Source organism: Bombus impatiens, unplaced genomic scaffold (genome assembly GCF_000188095.3).
Source record: "Bombus impatiens unplaced genomic scaffold, BIMP_2.2 scf_0217, whole genome shotgun sequence".
Classification (NCBI taxonomy): Eukaryota; Metazoa; Arthropoda; class Insecta; order Hymenoptera; family Apidae; genus Bombus; species Bombus impatiens.
In genome coordinates, this window is record NT_176636.1 from 1,724,487 (window position 1) to 1,746,167 (window position 21,681).

The 21,681-nt window shown below is 35.1% G+C and overlaps 2 protein-coding genes across 13 annotated transcripts in view; one reads left to right on the top strand and one right to left on the bottom strand.

The window, feature by feature from the left end:
• Positions 1-86: 86 nt before the first annotated feature.
• Positions 87-3,097, top strand: LOC100745529 (T-complex protein 1 subunit zeta). The gene is made up of 7 exons (XM_003488152.3): positions 87-331; positions 901-1,492; positions 1,585-1,920; positions 2,002-2,067; positions 2,149-2,371; positions 2,458-2,626; positions 2,712-3,097. The coding sequence occupies exons 1-7, from the start codon at positions 195-197 to the stop codon at positions 2,782-2,784; spliced, it is 1,596 nt and encodes a 531-aa protein (XP_003488200.1). The 5' UTR covers positions 87-194; the 3' UTR covers positions 2,785-3,097.
• A 111-nt stretch (positions 3,098-3,208) lies between these two features.
• Positions 3,209-21,681, bottom strand: part of LOC100743823 — a 21,944-nt gene continuing 3,471 nt past the window's right edge. For 6 of the 12 annotated variants that reach the window (XM_003488137.4, XM_033319811.1, XM_012383490.3 and 3 more), the window contains 16 exons: positions 20,988-21,168; positions 20,495-20,561; positions 19,496-19,566; positions 12,259-19,193; positions 12,049-12,182; positions 11,227-11,961; positions 11,030-11,144; positions 10,801-10,931; positions 10,584-10,727; positions 9,292-10,503; positions 8,797-9,215; positions 8,386-8,619; positions 7,275-8,150; positions 6,757-6,886; positions 6,320-6,659; positions 4,486-6,206 (listed from right to left, as the gene is read on the bottom strand). In XM_003488137.4, coding sequence (XP_003488185.1) covers positions 4,486-6,206; positions 6,320-6,659; positions 6,757-6,886; positions 7,275-8,150; positions 8,386-8,619; positions 8,797-9,215; positions 9,292-10,503; positions 10,584-10,727; positions 10,801-10,931; positions 11,030-11,144; positions 11,227-11,961; positions 12,049-12,182; positions 12,259-19,193; positions 19,496-19,566; positions 20,495-20,561; positions 20,988-21,145 — 13,422 coding nt within the window. In that variant the 5' untranslated portion in view covers positions 21,146-21,168. Of the gene's footprint in view, positions 6,207-6,319; positions 6,660-6,756; positions 6,887-7,274; positions 8,151-8,385; positions 8,620-8,796; positions 9,216-9,291; positions 10,504-10,583; positions 10,728-10,800; positions 10,932-11,029; positions 11,145-11,226; positions 11,962-12,048; positions 12,183-12,258; positions 19,194-19,495; positions 19,567-20,243; positions 20,338-20,494; positions 20,562-20,987; positions 21,169-21,348; positions 21,372-21,681 lie in introns of those variants that run through there. The other 6 variants (XM_033319812.1, XM_033319815.1, XM_033319813.1 and 3 more) reach the window with 6 other exon arrangements.

The following is a 21,681-nucleotide window of genomic DNA, read 5'->3' on the forward strand; positions in this document are numbered from 1 at the left end:
AGAGAATTAAAAAATTTATGGAAAAAATTTATATTTTTTTCGGAAGTTACGAAATGAAAATCCCTATATTGTTGAATCTGAACATCGGCTACTTGACATGCTGTATTATTCAGACAGTTGAAGCCATTGGTAGAAGCTTGCATGCTGAGACGATACGTTTATTATTTCGCGAATTTTGATTATTATCTAGTGAAATGGCAGCGATTAGTTTGTTAAATCCCAAAGCTGAGTTTGCTAGAGCTGCTCAGGCTTTGGCTGTCAATATATCGGCCGCAAAAGGAATTCAAGATGTGATGAGAACGAATCTTGGGCCGAAAGGCACCATGAAGATGTATGTATACTTATTCTCACGTGCTAATTTAACAATTTATCATTTATTTAATAAATTAAAGTGAAGTATTAAAATTATGAGTATAAAATTACGAAAATTATTTTGTATTTCATACTTTCCACTACTGTTTGCTTGTTACATTAAAACATTGCAGTTAAGTATATTATCCTTATTAGGTAAGATCGATATGTCCGTGAAATCTCTGGTGGACAAGGAAAGGAGTATAAATCAAACTATAATTGACAGAATGATCTAATATTTTCTACATTTTCCATATTACTGTTTTTGTTTATGGTTCTAATAGCATAAATCAATTTCACTTCTTTCCCGTTCTTCTAACTAAGTTGCTAATAGTATATCCAAAATCTAATACCTAATTTTACATTGCATTTTGAATATTATATGTGCTTTTCTGCAAAACTAATAATTCTGACTTATACTATTTTGTTATCTTACCAGAGAAATAACAATCTGGAAACTCAATTATGGAAATTAATAACTCAATTCTTTGTATATACAATTGATCACCAAATCATTTTTTGAAATTCAATAATACAAAATTTTTCAAGGTTGGTGTCTGGAGCAGGTGATATTAAAATCACAAAAGATGGAAATGTATTATTGCATGAAATGCAAATCCAACATCCAACAGCATCTCTGATTGCTAGAGCATCCACTGCTCAAGACGATATTACTGGGGATGGCACAACTAGCACAGTATTAGTCATTGGAGAGCTTCTAAAACAAGCTGATATTTATATATCCGAGGGTCTTCATCCTAGAATGCTCACAGAAGGTTTTGAACTAGCTAGAGTAAAAACTTTGGAAGTATTAGACTCCTTGAAGATTCTGATTGAGCCCACAAAGGAAAATCTAATGAGCATTGCTAGAACATCGCTTAGAACTAAAGTCCACCCTACTGTAGCTGACAAACTAACAGAAGTCTGTGTGGATGCAATTTTGACTATTAGACAGAAAGATCAAGAAATTGATCTCCATATGGTTGAATTAATGGAAATGCAGCATAGAACTGCAGCAGATACTAACTTAGTTCGTGGTATTGTAACTGACCATGGATCTAGACATCCAGATATGCCTAAGAGAGTAGAGAATGCTTACATACTAACTTGCAATGTTAGTTTGGAATATGAAAAGAGTGAGGTAAATGAAGTGATTTAGGAAAAGAATCAATCATTTCTGTAAAATATAAATATTTCCCTCCTTTAAATAATGAAATTGTATTTATTATGAAGGTGAATAGTGGGTTCTTTTACAAAACTGCTGAAGAGCGCGAGAAATTGGTAGCTGCAGAACGTGAATTCATCGATAATCGGGTAAGAAAAATAATCGAACTAAAAAAGAAATTATGTGACGGAACGGACAAGTCGTTCGTCGTCATAAATCAGAAAGGCATTGACCCACCATCCTTGGATATGCTTGCCCGGGAAAATATTTTGGCTTTGCGCAGAGCGAAACGTAGAAATATGGAACGTTTAGCACTGGCCTGTGGTGGAACAGCTATGAATTCCTTTGATGACTTAACAGAAGAACACTTAGGATGGGCCGGACTTGTATACGAACATGTATTGGTAAGTAATTTTTAAGTAATGCAATATCTAGATCATTACATTTTACACAAAATGAAAAACATACTTTTATCTTTTTTATAGGGAGAGACAAAATATACATTTATTGAAGAATGCAAGAAACCGAATTCCGTAACAATCCTGCTAAAGGTAGGATAATAAATTTAATTTCCTAAATTTATATGATCTTTTTTAATTTTCAATAACTTCAATCAACTTGATAATTTGTAGGGCCCAAATAAATACACTTTAGAGCAATTGAAAGACGCTGTAAGAGATGGTCTAAGAGCTATTAAAAATGCTATTGATGATCGCGCGGTTATTCCTGGTGCTGGTGCTTTCGAAGTAGCTGCTAGTCAAGTACTCCATCAGTATAAAGAAAAAGTGAAAGGAAAACAACGCTTGGGTGTACAAGCTTATGCAGAAGCTTTACTCGTCATTCCAAAAACTCTTGGTAAATAAGATATTTCAAACTAGTAATTGTCTTTCAAAAATTATTTCGTTTCATATGTCTTAATATTTATTTTTTTATCCATCTAGCTGTAAATAGTGGATTTGATGCACAGGATACAATTGTTAAGTTATTAGAAGAAAGGTCCACATTAGGTGAAGCGGTAGGATTAGATATTTCTTCAGGTGAAGCATTGAAACCCACGGATGCTGGTATTTATGATAATTACAATGTGAAGAAACAAATTATTAATTCATGGTAAATATATTTATAAAATCTTGTTTAGATTGAAATTTGACAGTATCATATCTTTTTTCAAATACGTATTAACTTTTATTTATAGCACAATTATTGCCAGTAATCTCCTCCTGGTTGATGAAATTATGAGGGCAGGATTATCGTCTCTGAAAGGTTAAATCACACGGATCGAACGCTTCATAACTTTATGGTTCTTTCATCTAATTTAAATATTGTATTTGCACGATCTCTACTGAACCTTCTGCATAATTTCTATGTTTTTATATGCTTTTAAATAACAAAAGAATTGCACAGCGTAATAAATAAAAATGCTACTTTTAAATTAAAAAATTCGGAAATGATAAAAACGTTTATTATTTGTGAAATTTCCATCACTGATCGAGATATATATGATCTCGAATTGCAAAATGGTAGTTTCGAATACAACTTTGTACAATTAATGATTTAAATAAAAAAGAAGAATGAAATAATCCTTTGTATAAATATCATTTTCACGGTGACGTATATTTAGACTTTGATTACTATGTTGTGAAGAATGTAAAATAGAAATGATGACCACTGTTATTATAAAAATCAAAAATATTTATGTGTAGTTCTATATTTACAATCTCACGATATTTACAATTTTTCTTGTAAATTAAACTACTTACAGGACACTCAGTCTTGTATTTTCATCTTACATTCGATGTTAAATGATTAATTTTAAAATTCGAGCACAGAACTCAGTGCAACAAAAGCTTTACATATTTTATTAACACGTAAAATTCTTATTTACCGATACTTTTCTAAAGCAAGAACTAAGTTTTATCAAAATAAGTTAATGAGTAAATACTTTATTATTATTATTATTATTACCGCCGATAACGATTTTTCAGCATCGATAAACGTTAAATCTTACGTGTCAAATCTTAATTAATTTTTTATACATATCATTTAAAAATTGTTCTTCTTGATTCAGATTTAATTTCACCATGTTTAATTATTCCTGAGTTGATATATGCATGTGTAATATTTCCTGAAAATTGTTTAACAAATGTTTCGAGTTAATAAAACATGACAGAACTGCTCAACATTAAGTGTAAGTACTTAAAAATAACATTATTACGATATCATTATTCGTAAAAAATCAAGATATCTATACTAAGAGATTTTACATATTCCAAAATAAATAAATTCAATATTCATCAATTAGACAAATATTGATACATTTTTATTTACAGTTTCCATGTTAAAATTTTGCGTTTTGATTTTCAGAATAATTTTTACCAGCTTATAGCATGGCACGATTTGTTTCCCCATTTCACAAATTTTTATATTGTGTTTACTTAGAAATATATGTGCAAAGTATATCTATATACAATATCGATAAAGTCCAGATGGCAAATTGCTGTTACATTGAATATAATTAAATATAATTCTTGTACATATGAAAACCTTTTCTTTTTATGTAATTCCAATTCTGCAATAAGATAACTTATAAAAGAGCAACGTAATCTTGCAGGAAGTACAAATATTCATTCTTTTCATATTTCTCAAAATTTTTAAATATACACTTATGACGAATATAAGCACAAAATATGTAACCATGAAACGATCAAATGTGAGGATATTATCTACAATTACTCATCACAATACGACGAGAGAATCAATGAATTTTACAAAAATTCATCGATTATTATAGTATCTTTTAAGTATAACGTCACAGAAAAGCATGTATAATACCGTGAGTCACTTTGGTTACTATTGATCATTGTACCAATAATAGTCACGCAATAAATATTTATATACCATTCATTATATTACATTAAACAACGTCGATAATGTGGAAAACGATAAGTTTCCTTCTATATTTCCATTTGTTATTTCAATTTTTTAAGTGCTGGGATGTTTTTGATATTACTCTTAACATCTTCTAATATTATCTCCGGATTGATGTTGATTAACTGCGCAAGAGTGGTACAGTTTACTTTCATTCGATGCCCCCCAACTACCATGTACGTGTTTAACTTAGCTAAATTGACGGGACTTCTGGGAGCGCCGTAATAGGAAAACTGTTTGCTTTTCGCCTCTTGTTGCTTGTCTTGTATTCTGTTACTGATAAGATATCTCGAATGTGGATTAGTCGATTTTCTAGCTACCGCCTTTATTCTGCATGGTATTGCATTATGACGAAATGCACTTTTAGTCGTAGATTTTTTTGCAACTGCATTGTTTTTCCGCGGTAATTCCGATCTTGACGGGTTTGAATTTTCGTTTTTGTCGGAAATCGGCTCAAACTTCTGCCATTTCACTTGAATCATCATTTCCTCTAGCAAAGACTCATAATTCGGAATACTTTCTATTTTTAGTTCCATTCCAGGATGTTCTTCGCTATTGTGCGTAGAGACTTCCGAAGGACAGCTGAAAGACTTGTCACAGTATTTACATTTAAATAGGTTTATATGTTTGGACACGTGGTTCTTCATTACATTAAGAAACATTGTGGTGAACGGACAATCAGGACAAACGTATCCTCGAGACATTTCAGTCTTTTCTTGTTTCCTGAAATTTAATGGCAAATGCGAGTGGAACATACTATGATGTGTCTTCATTTTGATCTCAGAGTCACATAACTCGTTACACCACTGACAAATCCAACCCTCTTGTTTCAATCCAGAACTCTCCACCTCTTGCACATCACTATGCGATTGTTGTAAATATAATTCGTAAGGACTTCCCGTTTGTGTTTTCGAGCATTGAGCCTTCGCCAACGATTTTGCTGAAACTCTCATCTCGTTATATTTAAACGGTTTCGACTTCGTTTTAAGAGCATCGGTCTGCGATGTTGATTCATTATGCATTATGTTCCAATGATTCTGTACCATGCTCAAATACTTACTACGGAAGGAACAATAATGGCAATAGTAAATCGAATCATCTTCTCTCGCGTCAGAAATCTGTTCCTCCTCTATATCATTGTTGTAATCCTCAGTGATAGCCTTATTATCAAGCTCCATCTCTGTAGATTCGCTAGACGATTCAGATGGTGATATGTCTTCGACTTTAAATGGCGAAAACGGATGATTGACCTCCCAATGTTCCCAGATTTCCGACTTTGTCGCTGCAGTGAAACTACAATAAAAACATTTCAGTATATGTTTAGTCATGTGTATCCTCATGTGTATTTTGAGGCCAGTCGTATTCATAGCGGTAAAGTTGCACAAGTTGCACTTTTCTTGCGGTTCAATATTGAAATCATCAGCTTTTTCCGTGACTTCTCCTCCACTCATCTGTGTCTTTCGTTTTCTTTTCCTCTTTGGAAACACGATTCCGTATTCCTGTCGCCAAAATTCTTCCGGCAATTCTGGTCCGCCAGCTGCCGGATTTTCAACTATTTTCTCGGGACAACCGGGATGCTTTGAACGAATGTGTTGTCGCATTAAACTCTCTGAGTTCGTGCTACGATCGCAGTAAGGACAGATAAATCCAAGTCGTTTTAAGTGTGTCAATTGTACATGCAGTTTGAAGCCACGCCGTCGGAAGAATGTCATATTGCAATGTTTGCAGGTGAATGGCTTCTCTTCCTCTTCATCTGGCTTGCCTATATAAAAAGTTGTAATTAATTTTATATATAGTCTGCCCAACAAAACGAGGTAGTAAAACGCAAACAAAATTTGATCACATAAGAGTTTCTTTTTATTTGAAGACATTTACCTTTCTCTATATCAGTAATTTTCCCAGGTTTCTTCTTCAGGGATCCACTCTCAGTCCTTACATCGGTAATGGGAGCTGCATCATCCTTGTTATCCTCAGCTTGCACTTTTATGGTGTTTTCTGGAGTTTGTTCTTTGTTGCCTTGCTTATTATCAGGCTTGCTAACAGTATTTCCAGTTTTAAGAATTTTGGTTACGGTATTCTGGGTAGTTTTAGCAGAAGATGGTTTTGAATTATTTCCAGCTATGCTTGTAGTTGCAGAACATTCTGCGTCACTTGCATGTTCCTTGGCTAATAGTCCCTTCATCATCAGTGTTTGTCTCTTCAATAATGTGCCAACCTACACATTAAAATAATCAATAAAAAAATACATTTAAAATTATTGTATAATTTCATCAATTTTTAATAATATAATTTTTGTCAAGCGACTAACTTACCCATTCTTCGATATCATCGTCTGGAGATAATGGTTCGTGATTATGACGTTCCCCATTATGGTGTTTATTAAAATGCTTCAACAAGGCATTACGGTTTACAGACAAATATCCACATTCCTTACAGTGCCATCTGAAATATTTTCATATTAACCATTTGAATCCCAGAGGTCTTTGAAAAAAAAAAGGTCGAAAAATTCCGAACAGCGCGATAGTGCTTGTCTTAATCGATTGCGAAGAGAAACAAGCGGCGCAATAGCGCTCATCATATTTGTTATTTTTATGAAATACATCTATATTATTACATATGCGCACTATTAGTTTATAAATATTTCAAGTTTTGTTCAATAAAAATGATTGAGAAGATAACAATGAAATACAAAATTCCGCCAATCGTCCGTAGCGTTCAAATGTACTGGGACTTCTCGACACAAAATCTAAACAGCCGTTGATACTCAAACGGTTAAATAAAGAAAAAATATAACTTCGAAATAACAGAACGAAACTATAAAAGTATTTACCTTGCGTAATTCAATTCTCTGTAAAGATGATCCCTCATATCATGCTTATATTTTGTCTTGAACTGCGTGCACAAAGTACAGACATACATATTACCATCTGCTTTCCCATAAGGACCAAATTTTCCGATATCCGGTTCACTGAAATCGTTGTCTTCAATTGATTTAGATCTAGTTTCCTTAGCTTTTTCTGTCGTATTCGACGTACTAGTCGCAGGTTCCACTTCCGTCGATACCTTGTCACAAGACAACGACCGTTTAGATTTTTCTTTCGTCTGCTTGGTGTCATCTAATGAATTGGATTTCCCCGGCTTTATTTTAGCCGGTTTAGTGACTAAGTCTGTGTCACTCTTCCGTTTTCCTAACTTTAAAGAAGATTCAGTGGACATTTCGTCTTCTTCTTCAAGAAGGATTCCGCGAATATGTCTAATTCGAGGCATGTCTCTTCTCCAAAGCGGAGTAGTATCAAAAGGTTCTTCTTGTCCAGTCTGCTCTACATTATCTGTACTTTTCTTATTCACCCCTTTTATTCGTTGATACATTAAAATATAATCAACATTTAAATCGTTAGGGTGCTTGCTATTAATATGTTGTTCTAACATAATTTTCCCATTTGTTTTAAAGGAACACGAGTTACATTTGTATTGGCTCTTCTCATCATGTGTCACAGACGTATGATTAGCCATTTCCGCTTTATATACACACTTATAGTCGCAGAAGTTACATTTCCAATGATTTCCATCCGGATCTGGTACTTCCTCTTTGACTTCTTCTTGTATGGATTGTTGACTGCCCTCTGTGTTTTCCAACTCTCTAATTACTTTCACAAAAGGTCTTTTTTCGGGATGTTTGTCAGAAAGATGTCTCTCCACAACGTGCCTAGGCAATATTTTGTTACTATTAGGAAGCATAGAAAATGAACCAAAGAGAATAAGCCTTTTTAAACATTTGACAGGCACATGCAATGTATATTTTATTAACATTCACTTTGCATTCTTGTCAAATGTTTCAAAAATATATTATTCCATCTAATTTTTAAATACATCGTGCTTATAATCTGTGACCCAAACGGTGCATTATTAACCAAATGTGAGGCATAAACATCATTGTGTACCTATGATAATGATGATGGTTGCAGTGAGAACATTTATAAAGTCTGGTATCGTGCATTTTTAAATGAACGGCCATTTTATCAATTGCTATATTTAATCCTTCTTGACCTGGTGGTGGTTGTGGACAATGAGGGCACCGGAAATATTGTTCCTCGGAATGCAAAGCCTTTAAATGACATCGTAACATCGCCTCATCGACCGTTAAATAATTGCATTCAGCTACACCACACACGTATCTATTATAGGAAAACATTGCCAATTTTCATCCTTCGATTCACTTCCTTCGATTCGACTCAAAACTCATCAAATTAAGTGAAAAAATATTGAACACTTTTGCGTGTGACAAGAATTACTCTCATTCTTGCAAGAACATCCATATTGTTATAACATCCGGTTTTAAAAAGTATACCTACCTCTTATGCTCCGGTACAAATTTCGGGATGAACTCATCTTCGTTATTTTTGTTAGTCTCCTTAGATTTCCCTCCCATCCGACCATTTTGATGAGAACTACTTGCTAAGTTGACCATTTTATCAAACATTCGTTCCTTCTTATCCAAGCACGGCACAGGATTAACGGGACCACTTTCTGGCACGCTTTCATCTTTTGCATGCAATCGCAAGTGTCTGATGATATTCGTACGCACTTTCGTCGTGTATGGACACACTGCACATTGCACTACACGGTTGTAGATCGCTTGAAGTGGCAAAGAATCTATTTCATCAGGACTGAAGCTGAATTTCTCAGTGTCTGTTGTAGCCTTCTCAGTGCCTTTTTCACTTGACTTTGTATTACTTCTACGCTTCTTTCCTTTACGATCTCCATTGTAACGCTGCACAAAAATAAACAAAATATTTATAAACATATAATTTTGTGCTTTTGCGACATACTGTATAAAATGTACTTACAATAGGTTGTACGATGAACAACCCATCAACGGATGGATTTTTTGGATCAGCCGGAACTAATTTACTATATGCACATTTATGTTTCATCTTCATATGCGCCATTGCTTGGTAACCCACTGTACATCTCATTTTGCACAATGAACAACCAAATCGCTTTAGTCCATGTGATTTTAAATGCTCTAATAAAAATCCAATTTTCAAGAAACGTTTGCTACAATGAGCACAGGTCAAGTTTTTATTCTCACCCCTCAAAGAACATTCTTTTACATGCGTCTTTAACTGAAGAGCAGTTTGTGAGCTATAATCGCAAGTTTCATAACCGCACTTGTATAACTGTGTCCCTGAGAAGCCAGTGTCTTTAATATCATCTAGAGTTAAAGGTTTATCTGTTTTCATGGTGGAATCTTCTTTAGCATCGCAAGATGCGATTGAATCTCTGACATCACTGGAAGATTGTTCTTTTACATCCTTTTTTGGATTTATATTTTGTATCTCACTTACGTCAATGCTATCCTTTTTGTTCGATTCGGATTTTATATTTTTTATTGGAATAACTTCCGTATCGTCGATATCTACAATTTCAATGTCGCTATCTTCCATTTTACATTCCGTAGCGGATGAAGTATTCATGCGAGTTATATTAATAGAATGATTGACTTTTTTCAGGAAATCAGGGTTGTCCAGTAAATTGATATTTATAAATTCGTCGCTGCAATCAAAAGATCCTTTGGAAGCTTCTGTTGGCTCCACAGAGCTTTTGTCAGTGAGAATATTGGTCTTTTTAGATTTATCTAATAAACTTTTGTCTGCGGATTCTCCATCCGAAACCTGCGTTGCCAAAACGTCCGAGTCATCCATTAAACAACTTTCGAATATCTTGCTCACTGCACTATCGTTGGAACTCTCATTTAATGATTTTTCATGTTGTGAGGTTTTAGCATTGAGAGAGCTATTTGAATTATTGGCATTTCCAAATAACCTCGAAAAGGATTTATTTAACGCCTCGTTTTCGTCCTTGTTCAACAAATTTACATCATTAGATAATTGAGGAAAAACTATAGCGGGAGACGAAGACGTGTTAACAATGTCTGTATCAGTTTCTTTATTGTGCTCGCCTTCGTTCTCCAGGTCAATCACTTCTTCTGTGATTTTCAAAGTGTCATCCAATGTTCTTATAATTAATTGTTCCATTACGTCTTTGTTTCGTATTGGCTGAAATGTAACATTTAAAATGACACTCATAAAATATTGGTTTATTTATAATTTAATTCATTGACATTTATTTATTTTACCTGAAGAGGAAGAGTTCGCTCAAGAACCTGTGGTAATCGATTGCAATGAAACGTGCTCAAATGATTATGCAGTTCGCTTAAGTGGTCCGAACCATTCAAACAATACAGACATTGAAACTTGTAAAACCCATGCGTTCTATAGTGCTATAAGATTTAATTTCATAAGAATGATTATAAAAATTTAGTAACCGTTAATCAAATGACTTAAGAATATTACCGTCATTAATTGATCGATTTTCATGAAAGTAGTACGACACACGTGACACTTATAGCCAGAAAGAAGCGTTCCATGTTTATTTTTCAAGTGCGCTATAAAAGATTCGGGAACAAAGAAAAACTTTCCGCAATCTGTAAATGTATTTTCATGAGTTTAATTTTTCATTCAGAGATGATAAATAGCGTAATCTCCGTTCAAAGAAGACAAATAATGTAAATATAAATCGTACCATGTTGGCACACGTAAGGATATATGGTGTCGTGTCGATTGACTTCTTCTTTTGATGGTATCTCTTTCACGGGATTACCAAGTAGAAGACCACGATTTCTAGGGTGAATCATTATCTGTAAATAAAAATCAAATGTGTGTCAAACATAAAAATTAATTGCCCCAAAAGTTACAATACTACAAAATGTATCGTCATACCTGATGTATTTGCACGTAAGAAGGTACAATAGCTCTATAAAAACAGTACATGCACTGGTAACGGCAATGCGCGTGTTTTTCATCGATATGCGTTTTCATTTGATTCCAATCCTCCAATATCATGTAACAATAGGCACATTTTTGGTAATCAAATGGCGGTGGCATCGTCGTATTTTCGGTTTGATTTACGTGTTGAAGATAGTGCTGATGATATATAGACAATACATCAGTGCTGAAGCGACAATCACGTGCCATGCACTTGTACAAATGAATCAATTTAGTAGCCTTCAACATCGCTTTGTATGCATCCGCGGATTTTAATTTAACTGCCGAGACTGTGGCTAAAGGTTCTTTTGGTTTTATTAGAGCTGGCGTTCGAACAAGTTTGACGATTTTGTAATTCAAATTCTGCGACGATTGCGATGGAGTCACTAAAGGCAATTTACTATCTATTTGAATAATTGTTGATTTTGGAGCAATTGGAATGAAATTGGTGGTAAGCTGTGTGGTGGTTACAACTGGAGAAGGGGATAGACTCTTCACTGGAATTAGTTTTACTTTTTCTGGTGTGGATTGCACTGTCTGTATATTCCTCGTTAATGTCTGCGTGATAGATACAGCATTAAATCTCTTTAAAATTAGAGGCGAATTAGACTTTTTCAGTAAAGATACCCCCTTGCTTTTTATAGGAGTATCTTTGGGGACAATTTCAACTGCTTTTCTTATATCATTTATCTGTAATGATAATAAAAGGAAAGTTGTACATGCATAGTTTGAAACAAGTGAAAAAATTTCGAGTAAATATCGTATGTAATGACTTACAATGGGACTTTCGGCGCCATCAGCTCTTGGTGCAAGACTAACTACATTTTCGATTTTCAAGAATGAACACTCTTCTTCAACATCTGATTTTAACATGGAATCCGTTGTATCTGAAGTACTGGATTGACTCGCATCTAATATATGAAATACTTTCGTAAATGTCAAACAATGATTCACATATCATTTTAGTATTTATATATTTATACATACCGTTCTTTATTAGAGATAGATCTTCTTGGGCGTCTAACAACTGCATGGGTACCGACAACATATCTCCACTTAGACGTCTCAAACGGATCAAGTTCTTAGGTGGATTACTATCGTCGTGCGAATCATGCGATATCTCGTGAAATCTACTTTCCTTTTTCCCGAAAAATTTTTTAATACTAGATATAGGAACAACATCTGGTGGTTTGGGAATAGAACCAAAAGGAAACGATCTTTTAGAGTCTTCAGGTTTAGAAGAAGTTTCATCTTGTTTTGTAGCTTGAAGTTGAGCAGCAAGTCTCTGTATAGTGGTAAACATTGGATCTTTACAAGATGCATTCATACTTGAAGTTTCCTTCAAGATCATGTTAACATCAGTAGGCAGTTCACTATCTGACTGTTCGCTACTAGAATCAGAGTCATAAATGGGAGCACTATGCCTCATATTCTCATTATCACTAGTTTCTGCATCGCTTTCTTCATTCTTCTTTGTATCCAATATTGCCAATGGAACCTTGGTCATTGAATTTGTTAGATTTGTTTCAGATGTAGACTTTGAATTACATTTTGTGCTAAATGATTGGTTTTGCGAAGTACTATCCTCAAGTTTATCATTTGAAGTTCCTTCAGCCAATGATAGATTTTTCTCTGAATCTACCAGTGAAGGAATTTCAGAGTTACAAGGCAATTCAGTGGTATTACTTTGAGGTGGCATTGATGGAGTCGGTGAAGTCGTGATATTAATTGGACTTTTATCTGAAGAATTCGATACTACATTTGAATCAGTTTCGTTATTTGCTGCTGTTAAATCAGTCTTCATTTTATCCTTCAATTTATCTATAATGGACAAACCTTTTTTAGATGCGTCCCTTTGTAATTTAATGCCAATGTTTTGAATAATTTCTTGCATTTTTTTCTTACGTTCGAGCTGAATTTCTACTTCTTTCTTTTCCAACTCTGGTGGACAAACGAATACATTCAGATTTCCTGATGGTAAATTGGAATCCATATCCATTTGTGGTGGTTTCTTGTTTTCATCATCAGTAGTAACTTGTGGTTCAGAATGATTCTCTTCTTGATGTTTAACTTCAGGTACATCTTTTATTTTCTTATCCCCGTCATCAGACATTTTATCCTTCTTTATCACTTCTATTTCAGTGATATCATCGTCATTCTGTTCAATCAGTTTTACTACTTCATTTACTGATCCTTTCTTTGAATTTGACTGGGTTACTTCTAGCTTTATCTTTTTCTCTGGTACATCAACTTGTTCATCAAATTCTTCTTCAACTGCATCTAAGGACATGTTTATCTTAACAATCTTAACACTCAAATCGTCCTTATGCCATAGATTAACATGTTCCTCCACATTGGACTTCTTTAATTGAACGAAATTACAACATGAGCATAAATAACCATAAATGCGATTTTCAGTAGGTATTTCATCTTCAGTTATGGCTTCAACAAAAGTATCTTTAAATTTGCGACATACTTTATAATAATGAGTTCTCATGGAGGACTTGGCTACAGTTTGATAAGGACAACTATTGCATCGAAACCTGTATTCTCCTGTGTGAGTAGTACAATGTTCATAAAATGCTTCCATTGCAATCTTGGCAGCTCCTTCACTGAACAAAAAGCAAAATCTGCAACGAAATTTACAGATTTTTTCTGCAAGAGGTTCCATTGATGGACTTTCCACATTATTGTCATTCGCATCTTGAATGGCTAATAGAGCATCTGACTGTTTCAATCTGGAAATCAGAATTTCCTTTCCAGGATGGTTTAATTTGTAATGGTGAACAATATTTTTACCAATGAACAAACAAAGCAGACAATTATACTTTTCTTGGCCCGTCCAAGCATAATCAATTAATTTTTTTACATCTAAATCAGAAAAAGATCTATCTAGATCAATTTTATTTTTAACGACGTTCTTTTCAACGTTACGGTTGGTTTGTTCGTTATCTTTTTCCAATAACTGTTCATTAGAACAAACTTTACTTAAAGAAGATTTTTTCTTCTCTGTAGGATCAGATGTTATTATGGATACCTCTTCTTTTTTGTCTTTCGAATTATCTTGAAGAATCTCATTAGAATTAGTATCTTTAACATCATTCTTAAGCTTCTTGGAAATATTTTGCTTTGTATTATTGGGTGAACTACTGTTTTTGCTTGTTGTATTTTCTGAAATAGTATCTCCTTTGTTAGAAATATCTATTTCAGAGCTAGCATTAAGCTCACAGTCACCCTTGGAAGATGAAGCTGTAAGAGTCTTCTTCTTTCTTTTTTTGTACAAAATACCCATCTGCCAATTATACTTTTTCTTCTTCTTCTTCGCTGAAGACTTCTTCGTACTTGATTCAGCCGGTAATTGATCGCTAACATCATCATCGACGTCTGCGTCGCTTCCTTTGTCCGCTATTGATGAGTCCTTATCTGCATCATTCTTTACTGGTACTAATCCCACTAATATGTTACTCAATAACTTCTCATTACCACTAGTATCCATTGTAGTTGAAATAACGCCTGTCTTTTTGCTAGAAGTTACGCTACTCGACATAGAAATATCAGATGTAATACTTTCTTCATCAGTAAATTGAACATCATCTTTACTTTCATTCAGCAGTTCGTTTCCTTTCTTCCTTGTAGACTTTCTAGAAGATGTTTGAACATCCTTCTTCTTCTCTGTTTGTTCTACTGCCTCAGATTCAGACTGCTTATCAGGATGAATTGAGATGTCCACAGCTGCAGCCAGTTCAGACACATCTATCCCAAAACTCTCATCAGATGAGCTATCGAACATCACTTTAGAACATTCCAACTTAGAAATGTTTGTCTTCTCAACTACTACTCGTGGTTCTTTTATCGATTCCTTATTAATACGTTTGCTTCGCCTTAGTACCTCAAAATCTTCATTAGATGTTTCTTGATTAGACAATGAACTAGAATTTTGAATTAACTCTGTTCTCAGCGCCAATGGTTGATCCTCTTCACTATCTGAACTTTGATTATATTGTTTTGAATGTTGTCTAGTGATTCTTTGCACCTCTTTCTTTGATTTACCTCTAGACTTACTTGATTCGTCAGAAACACGTGATTTTGTAGATTTTTTTTGCTTGGACGAAACCACAGTGTCTTCTACATCAGAATCTACATCCAAATCACGTTTATTCGATTCGTCCTTCTTTATGCTCGTAGTACTTTGATTGGGAGTACTCGTGCCTGCATTATTTTGATTTTCTTTTTGTGCTCTACATAATCGATAACCAGTTGCTGCCACAACATCATCACTGATGAACATTTCCCTAATATCTTCTTGCAACATCTCCAGGGAGTTCCTCCTCTTTGCTTTGGCTTTTGGTATCTTTGAAACAACCTCTTTATCTTCAGCCAATTCATCCTTGGTAATCTCTTTAGGTGTTTCTGGAACACTTTTCTCCTTGTCTATATTTATTTCATCTTCATTTGACTCCTTCTTCTCTTCAGCAACGTTTTGCGTTTCTACACGTGCAATCTCTTCTTTAGTGGTAACATTTTCAGGATCTGGTCCATTTTTTGAAAGATCTGAAGATTCAATATTAGGAGTTACTTTCACAATATTTGTATTTGTCTTTTCTTCCTGGTTATCCATTGATGTACCTGTAATCAATTCTTTGTTCGCTGTTTTTAGAATATCAAGCCTTTCAGCAAGAGACTCTTCATCGGAACTATCCGAAAAAATTACTCGTCGCTTCTTCCTCGTCTGAACTTTCTTCGTCTCAGGAGTATCATCTTTATCCGAACTGCTACTCTCTGATTCTGATTCAATGATCCTCTTGATCTTCTTCAACTTCTTCGCCTGCAATACTTCTCCCAGCTTCTGCATGAATTTCGCGTGTTCGACGAATTTCTTTCCCTCGCCAAATTCAAACGATTTTCTAATTAGAGCTTCTATCCATTCCTGAGTCATTTCGCCTTTTGACTTGGATCCCTCTATTTCTTCTTTCTTAGATTTCTCAATATTATCAGGTAATTTGGAGGAGGTAGTACTGATAAAATCTAATTCAGAAATATTAACATCACTATTCTCTTCTACAGGAGTCTCCCTGAAACTGTTATCTTCTTTCAATTCCTCTTTTTTATCAGTGACTATATTACTTTCATTCCAATTTTCAAGCGGAACATTCCTATCGCTGCTACTGCTCACTTCCGCAGTTGTGTCTTCCTTGTCTTTTTTAGCAGCTTTACTTGCTTTATCCTGCTTTTCCAAAGGACACTCTTTAATTTCCTCAGAAATGTGACTCGACGTGGGCGACTCTGATGACTCGTTACGTTTTATTTTAGGGATCTTAAAATTTTGTAAACAATAGCCTTGTGCAGACTTTGCCTTCGTGTCGATAACTCCGTACAAACTCTCCAAAGGTGACTGCATCTTGTCTTTAGTTGTCTTCTCTTGTGTATGTTTAGTACTATTTTCCGTGTCCACACGTTTATGGCTATCAACTGGCTTTGGAGGAGATTTCGGTTTTTCCTTGATCTTCCTGAACGTCGATGTTGCAGTCGCTGGTCCCGTCGAACGTTTTCTGGGATCTCTCTCATTGAAACTACTATCTTTACCTTTGTGAGATGGGAAATGTTTATCCTTAGCCAACCGAGGATCTCTCACCGAGGTACCATTATCCCTCGACTGGTTGGAGCCTTGATTATTTACATTGTGTTCCATGCGTACTCTTGGATCACGGTCAGATATGTTTCTAGCATCCCTACCGAACCTATTACAGTTGTCCCGCTCACCATGATTGTCCCTAGGACCAGGCCTACGAGTATCACGATTGAAATTATTCCTAGATTCTCCTCTATTCCTTTCATTGTAATACGTGTTACGCCCTCTACCATTGCGGTCCCTGTCTCTGTTCCACGGACAGGGAGTGCTGGGCCTCGGATACGGCCCTGAAGGACCTTCTGTAGGCCCCATTACACCACAAGGAACTTCGTTCTCTGGTCTATATGGTACATCATTTGGTCGGTTAATCGGAGAATCCCATGGCTGCCTCTGGTGAGGATATTCCATTCCTCTATCAAAAGGCGGCTCATAAGGCCTATTCTCTCCCTGAAAGTTCCTGTACTGTGACCCAACAGGAAACCTCGTAGGTGATATTAAAGGCTGTATGGTAGGTACATTAGGTACGTCCATATTGGATATATCGTCTGATCGTGGAATATGATTCATATCCTGAGATCTCGTATTGGGACTCATTAGAGGTCTAATACCAACATTCATGTTTGGAGGGAACTGGTTAGGCCTTATCTGGCCCTCGTTCATTTGATGAGGATCCATATGAATGGTCTCTCTATTGGCACCTACGTTCCACATCTCTTGGTGTGGCATACCTATCGGATGTGGATACGTTTGGGCAGGAGAACTAGGCATACCGCTAAAATTGGAAGACGATGGCCACTGGTTGTTGCAATAATCATTCGTATTCACGGGCGGGTGCATGGAAGGCCAGTGGCCTTGGTTTGTTACTTGTCTATTGAAGTACTCGGGTCCTTCTATTCTGAACTCAGTGTCTATCCTAGGTGGTACCATCTCAGGTCCAATGTTCCCCTGACGTCTCTGATACAACACAGTGTTTCTGTCATCCGGCTTGACCGAACTGCCATGATGTATCTGATTGGACATATCGTCGTCGGGTCGACAGTGTATGTTGTGCACGTTAGATTTGTCCATATCATGGCCCTGGTTGTCACGCAACTGGCGAGGATGGCGCTCGTAGTTATCCGCAAAACGAGGCTCTGTCTTGGAACTAGGTGAAGATGGTACATTTCTGTTGTCGACAGACATAGTAGCCATAAACGAACTAGAAGCATGACCTAAACTACCTTGAGGTGATCCCTTAGTTTCACCAGACTTGAGAGGATCGACTTTTGAGCCACTGGGTAGACATTTCCTACTGGTTAACTTAACTATATGCTTGTCTATCTCTTCCCAACGTCTCTCACTCTCGCTATCAATATCCTCTTGTGTTAGCAGAAATGATTTAGATGTCTTTGGATCCTTAACATTCCCACCTAATTCCTGTTTATCCTTCTTGAATTTACCTGAATCCTCTCTTAACCTATCATCCTTCTTTTCCATCTTGCTATCATCTTCTTCGTTCAACAGCTCAGCCAGATCTTCCATGGACAATGGCGGTCCTGTAGAAACGGGAGGTGGTGAGAGCAACAATGGTGCTGATGGTTTGGAACCAGGCCTCGAAATTTCCTTTGACCGAAGTGAAGTGTTCTTACAAAGTTTTGGGAACAAAATCTCCAAATCTGGTGACTTCAACTGTGCATCAGGCATATTAACAGGTGATTCAGGGCTAGATTCTAACGAAACCTGATCCATGTTTATTCCCATCATTCGATTCTTTTCTAATATCGACGACAATCTTCTGGAACCGCCCAAAGAGGGGACTGGCACGGTTTGTATTTGTCGAGACGGGTGAATCGATATAGGCATGTGAGATCTGCCATCGTTCACCTTTGGAGACAGATTACTTTCAACCATCTTGGACACAGTAACACCATCGTGGCTAGAAGTAATGATCGTCTGCCAATTTTTGTTCCTCGAGATGTGATTTTCGTTCTCCTCGAGCATATCCCATTCGGCGAACGATACATTATCCGCGTTTTTACACAAACTCTGTGGCGAGGGAGGTACATCGTTACTCGTCCTCTCTGTAGGTATGATGATGGGATCTTTGGTTGGTAAAGTTTCTATGGGGTCGGGAGAGGCTGGTTTGCTGTCAGATTTGTCATCGAAATCTAGACTGCGTTCAGTAGGAATTATTATCGGCGCCACTTGAGAACCCGAGTCTGGGCTAACCGGAGGAGTTGGACTGGCTGGCGTCTCGTGGATCTCTCGGTCCTCCATAACATCTTCTGTATGAGGCTTTACATCTTCAAGTATACTGAAAGGGATTCAATCGACGTTTTACAATATCTTATCTTAGTAATATTTCATTTTACAACAATATATATTATCTGTTATATAATAATAATAGTACAATGAAATTTCTGCTTAACAACGATGTTCAAATTATGAACAGTGAACATCACTGTTTTACAAAATTGAATATAGGTTTTGGTTTACTTTTAATTTTAGGAATACATCGATATATTGTGTACAATACATAATGATGAACTTAAAGTTATATATGAAGAGTTGTTAAATGAATTTTTGTACAAATTGTGTGAGTGATATGATACTTACTTTGAACATTGTGCTGAGCTAGATTCATTTTTCTTGTGCGGAAAATGCAATCCGGGCGTATTTCCCTGAAACTCGTGTCAGATTAGAATGATTAAAATAACAAAAAAAATACATGCACTACGGAAGCCTGAAAACATCCAGAAGTATAAAGAACAGAAAATAAAAAGGGATCATTCGAAGCAACTACGTCTGTTCAAAGAGGAGGAACCAAAGAGAAAGTAATGATTGTACATTGACCATTTTTCTACAAACATCGACTAATAATGTATAATATTTTTTATATTTTACATCATATTACAGTTATAAATAATTTCCATAAATTTTCATAATAAATTCCATAAATTTTTTATAGTACTAATTTTTAACATTTTTTACATAATGAAATCATAGAAATGCCATTGGAAAAAAGCGGTGTACAGAATGCAATACAAAACATTTCGTAAAAATGTGAACACCCAGTTTCTACTGATAAAATATAAAAGATAAGGAGAACGATGCAACAGTTATAATTTGCTCTATCAAAGCACGGTGACAATACCCGCGGCATTTGAAATGCGGCATATGAAATAATATAAAAGAGCCGTTTGTTAAAGAAATATTATTATTTCTTCATTATTGTTTCAGTTTTTAAAATATTGATACGTCCATTTAAATATTGTATAAATAGAAATCTTAATGCGCATATGTATAGTTATCATTCATATATTATACATATACATATAGTATTCGAACTAACGGAAGAACTTACAAACATTCTCGTTTATATCTTTCTTCTGTGAATATAGTGCAAACTAGTATCATACAGAGCATAAAGCCAAGTGCTAGTTTTTGATTCACTGAATCTGTAAATTGAATAGTAATTTGATTTGGCTAAAATTCTTTAATTCTAAAGCTAAAAAATAGAGCTAAAATTCTTTTAGGAATTAAGATTTTTAAATAAATAATTCAGTGCACCAAAAATATAAGACAAGTTTGTAATACGATGATCAATATATCTACCTTTTCCACTTTGTTGTGTAACTTCTGCAGAACGTCTTCGCATCGCTGCAACGTCTCAATCTTCAGCCTATTTTATCGATAACAGTATGATTAATTGTATTTTGGATTTTACGCCTTTCCGGTTTAAAATGTAACTCTAGATTTATGACAATATTGCATACTTCGTAGTTTTTGCAATAATAATATTGTCGTAAAATACGCGTAATAAAAGATGTAAGCAGATGGAAATTTCGTTCTCTATGAAAATAAATAAAAATTGTAGAAATAAGAAAATTAAAAAATCTGAACGTTCAAAAATTCAAAACTTAAAAGTTTGAAAATTCGATACCACAAAATTAAGAAGTTCGAAAGCTTAAAAGCGTAAATTAAAAGAATTCTGTCTGATATCGGTTTTGTATTTAAAATTTTAAGTTTCAGCGCATAGACACTGAATGTCACCAAAACGTTGCGTTGATTAAAAGCGAATGTTTTATTTCGTAACTGCGAAACATACTTCCTCTTGCTGTTCGATAGGATTCCATGTAGACTTTGCATTTTCTGCAGTTGTACTTCTCGCGATTTGTCCTTAACGTTTTGCAGTCGCTCTATCATCGCTTCCAAAAACGGAATGTACTTTTGCATCTCAGCAAATTTCTTATCATACTCGTCCATTTTGTTTGATGTGTATCGCTCACCTGTACCGGGAGAAGAAAATCTTTATGCTTACAAATATTTCTCGACTATTACTAGTTACATCATTCGCTTTTTTCCGACTTTTATTCATTTACTTATTCAAATGAAACTTGTTTATGCCTTACAGAAGTCTATACTTCATTCGTTAACATATTATAATTTATCACTTAATATCTGCTTACAATATATCCAGCCTAAATATCCAACCTATTTCTTTATTTATTTTACCATATTCACAAATAATAGAAATTTATTCTGTTTATGATCACTTGTACCTTTATATTATAATTACGCGTTAGTGAATTTTCTTCATTAATATTGGTAACACTGCCTTCGTATTGTATTGCTTTTTTTTTATTTGATTTCGATTTCATTGTTAAACGAACAATAAAAATTGTTCAAATTTGGAATTTAACTATTTCAAAAAGATAAGAAGCATTACTTGTTCACTAATAATTCCAAAATTTATGTGATATTTTAACACTGCACTGGAATTAGCCGCCAAATTTAACTGT

Excerpts from the sequence above, each read along its gene's own strand:
- LOC100745529 (XM_003488152.3), top strand. The coding sequence starts at position 195 with ATGGCAGCGATTAGTTTGTTAAATCCCAAAGCTGAGTTTGCTAGAGCT. Across the intron at positions 1,921-2,001 it reads TTGTATACGAACATGTATTG|GGAGAGACAAAATATACATT; the intron begins GTAAGTAATTTT and ends TCTTTTTTATAG. Across the intron at positions 2,068-2,148 it reads CCGTAACAATCCTGCTAAAG|GGCCCAAATAAATACACTTT; the intron begins GTAGGATAATAA and ends GATAATTTGTAG.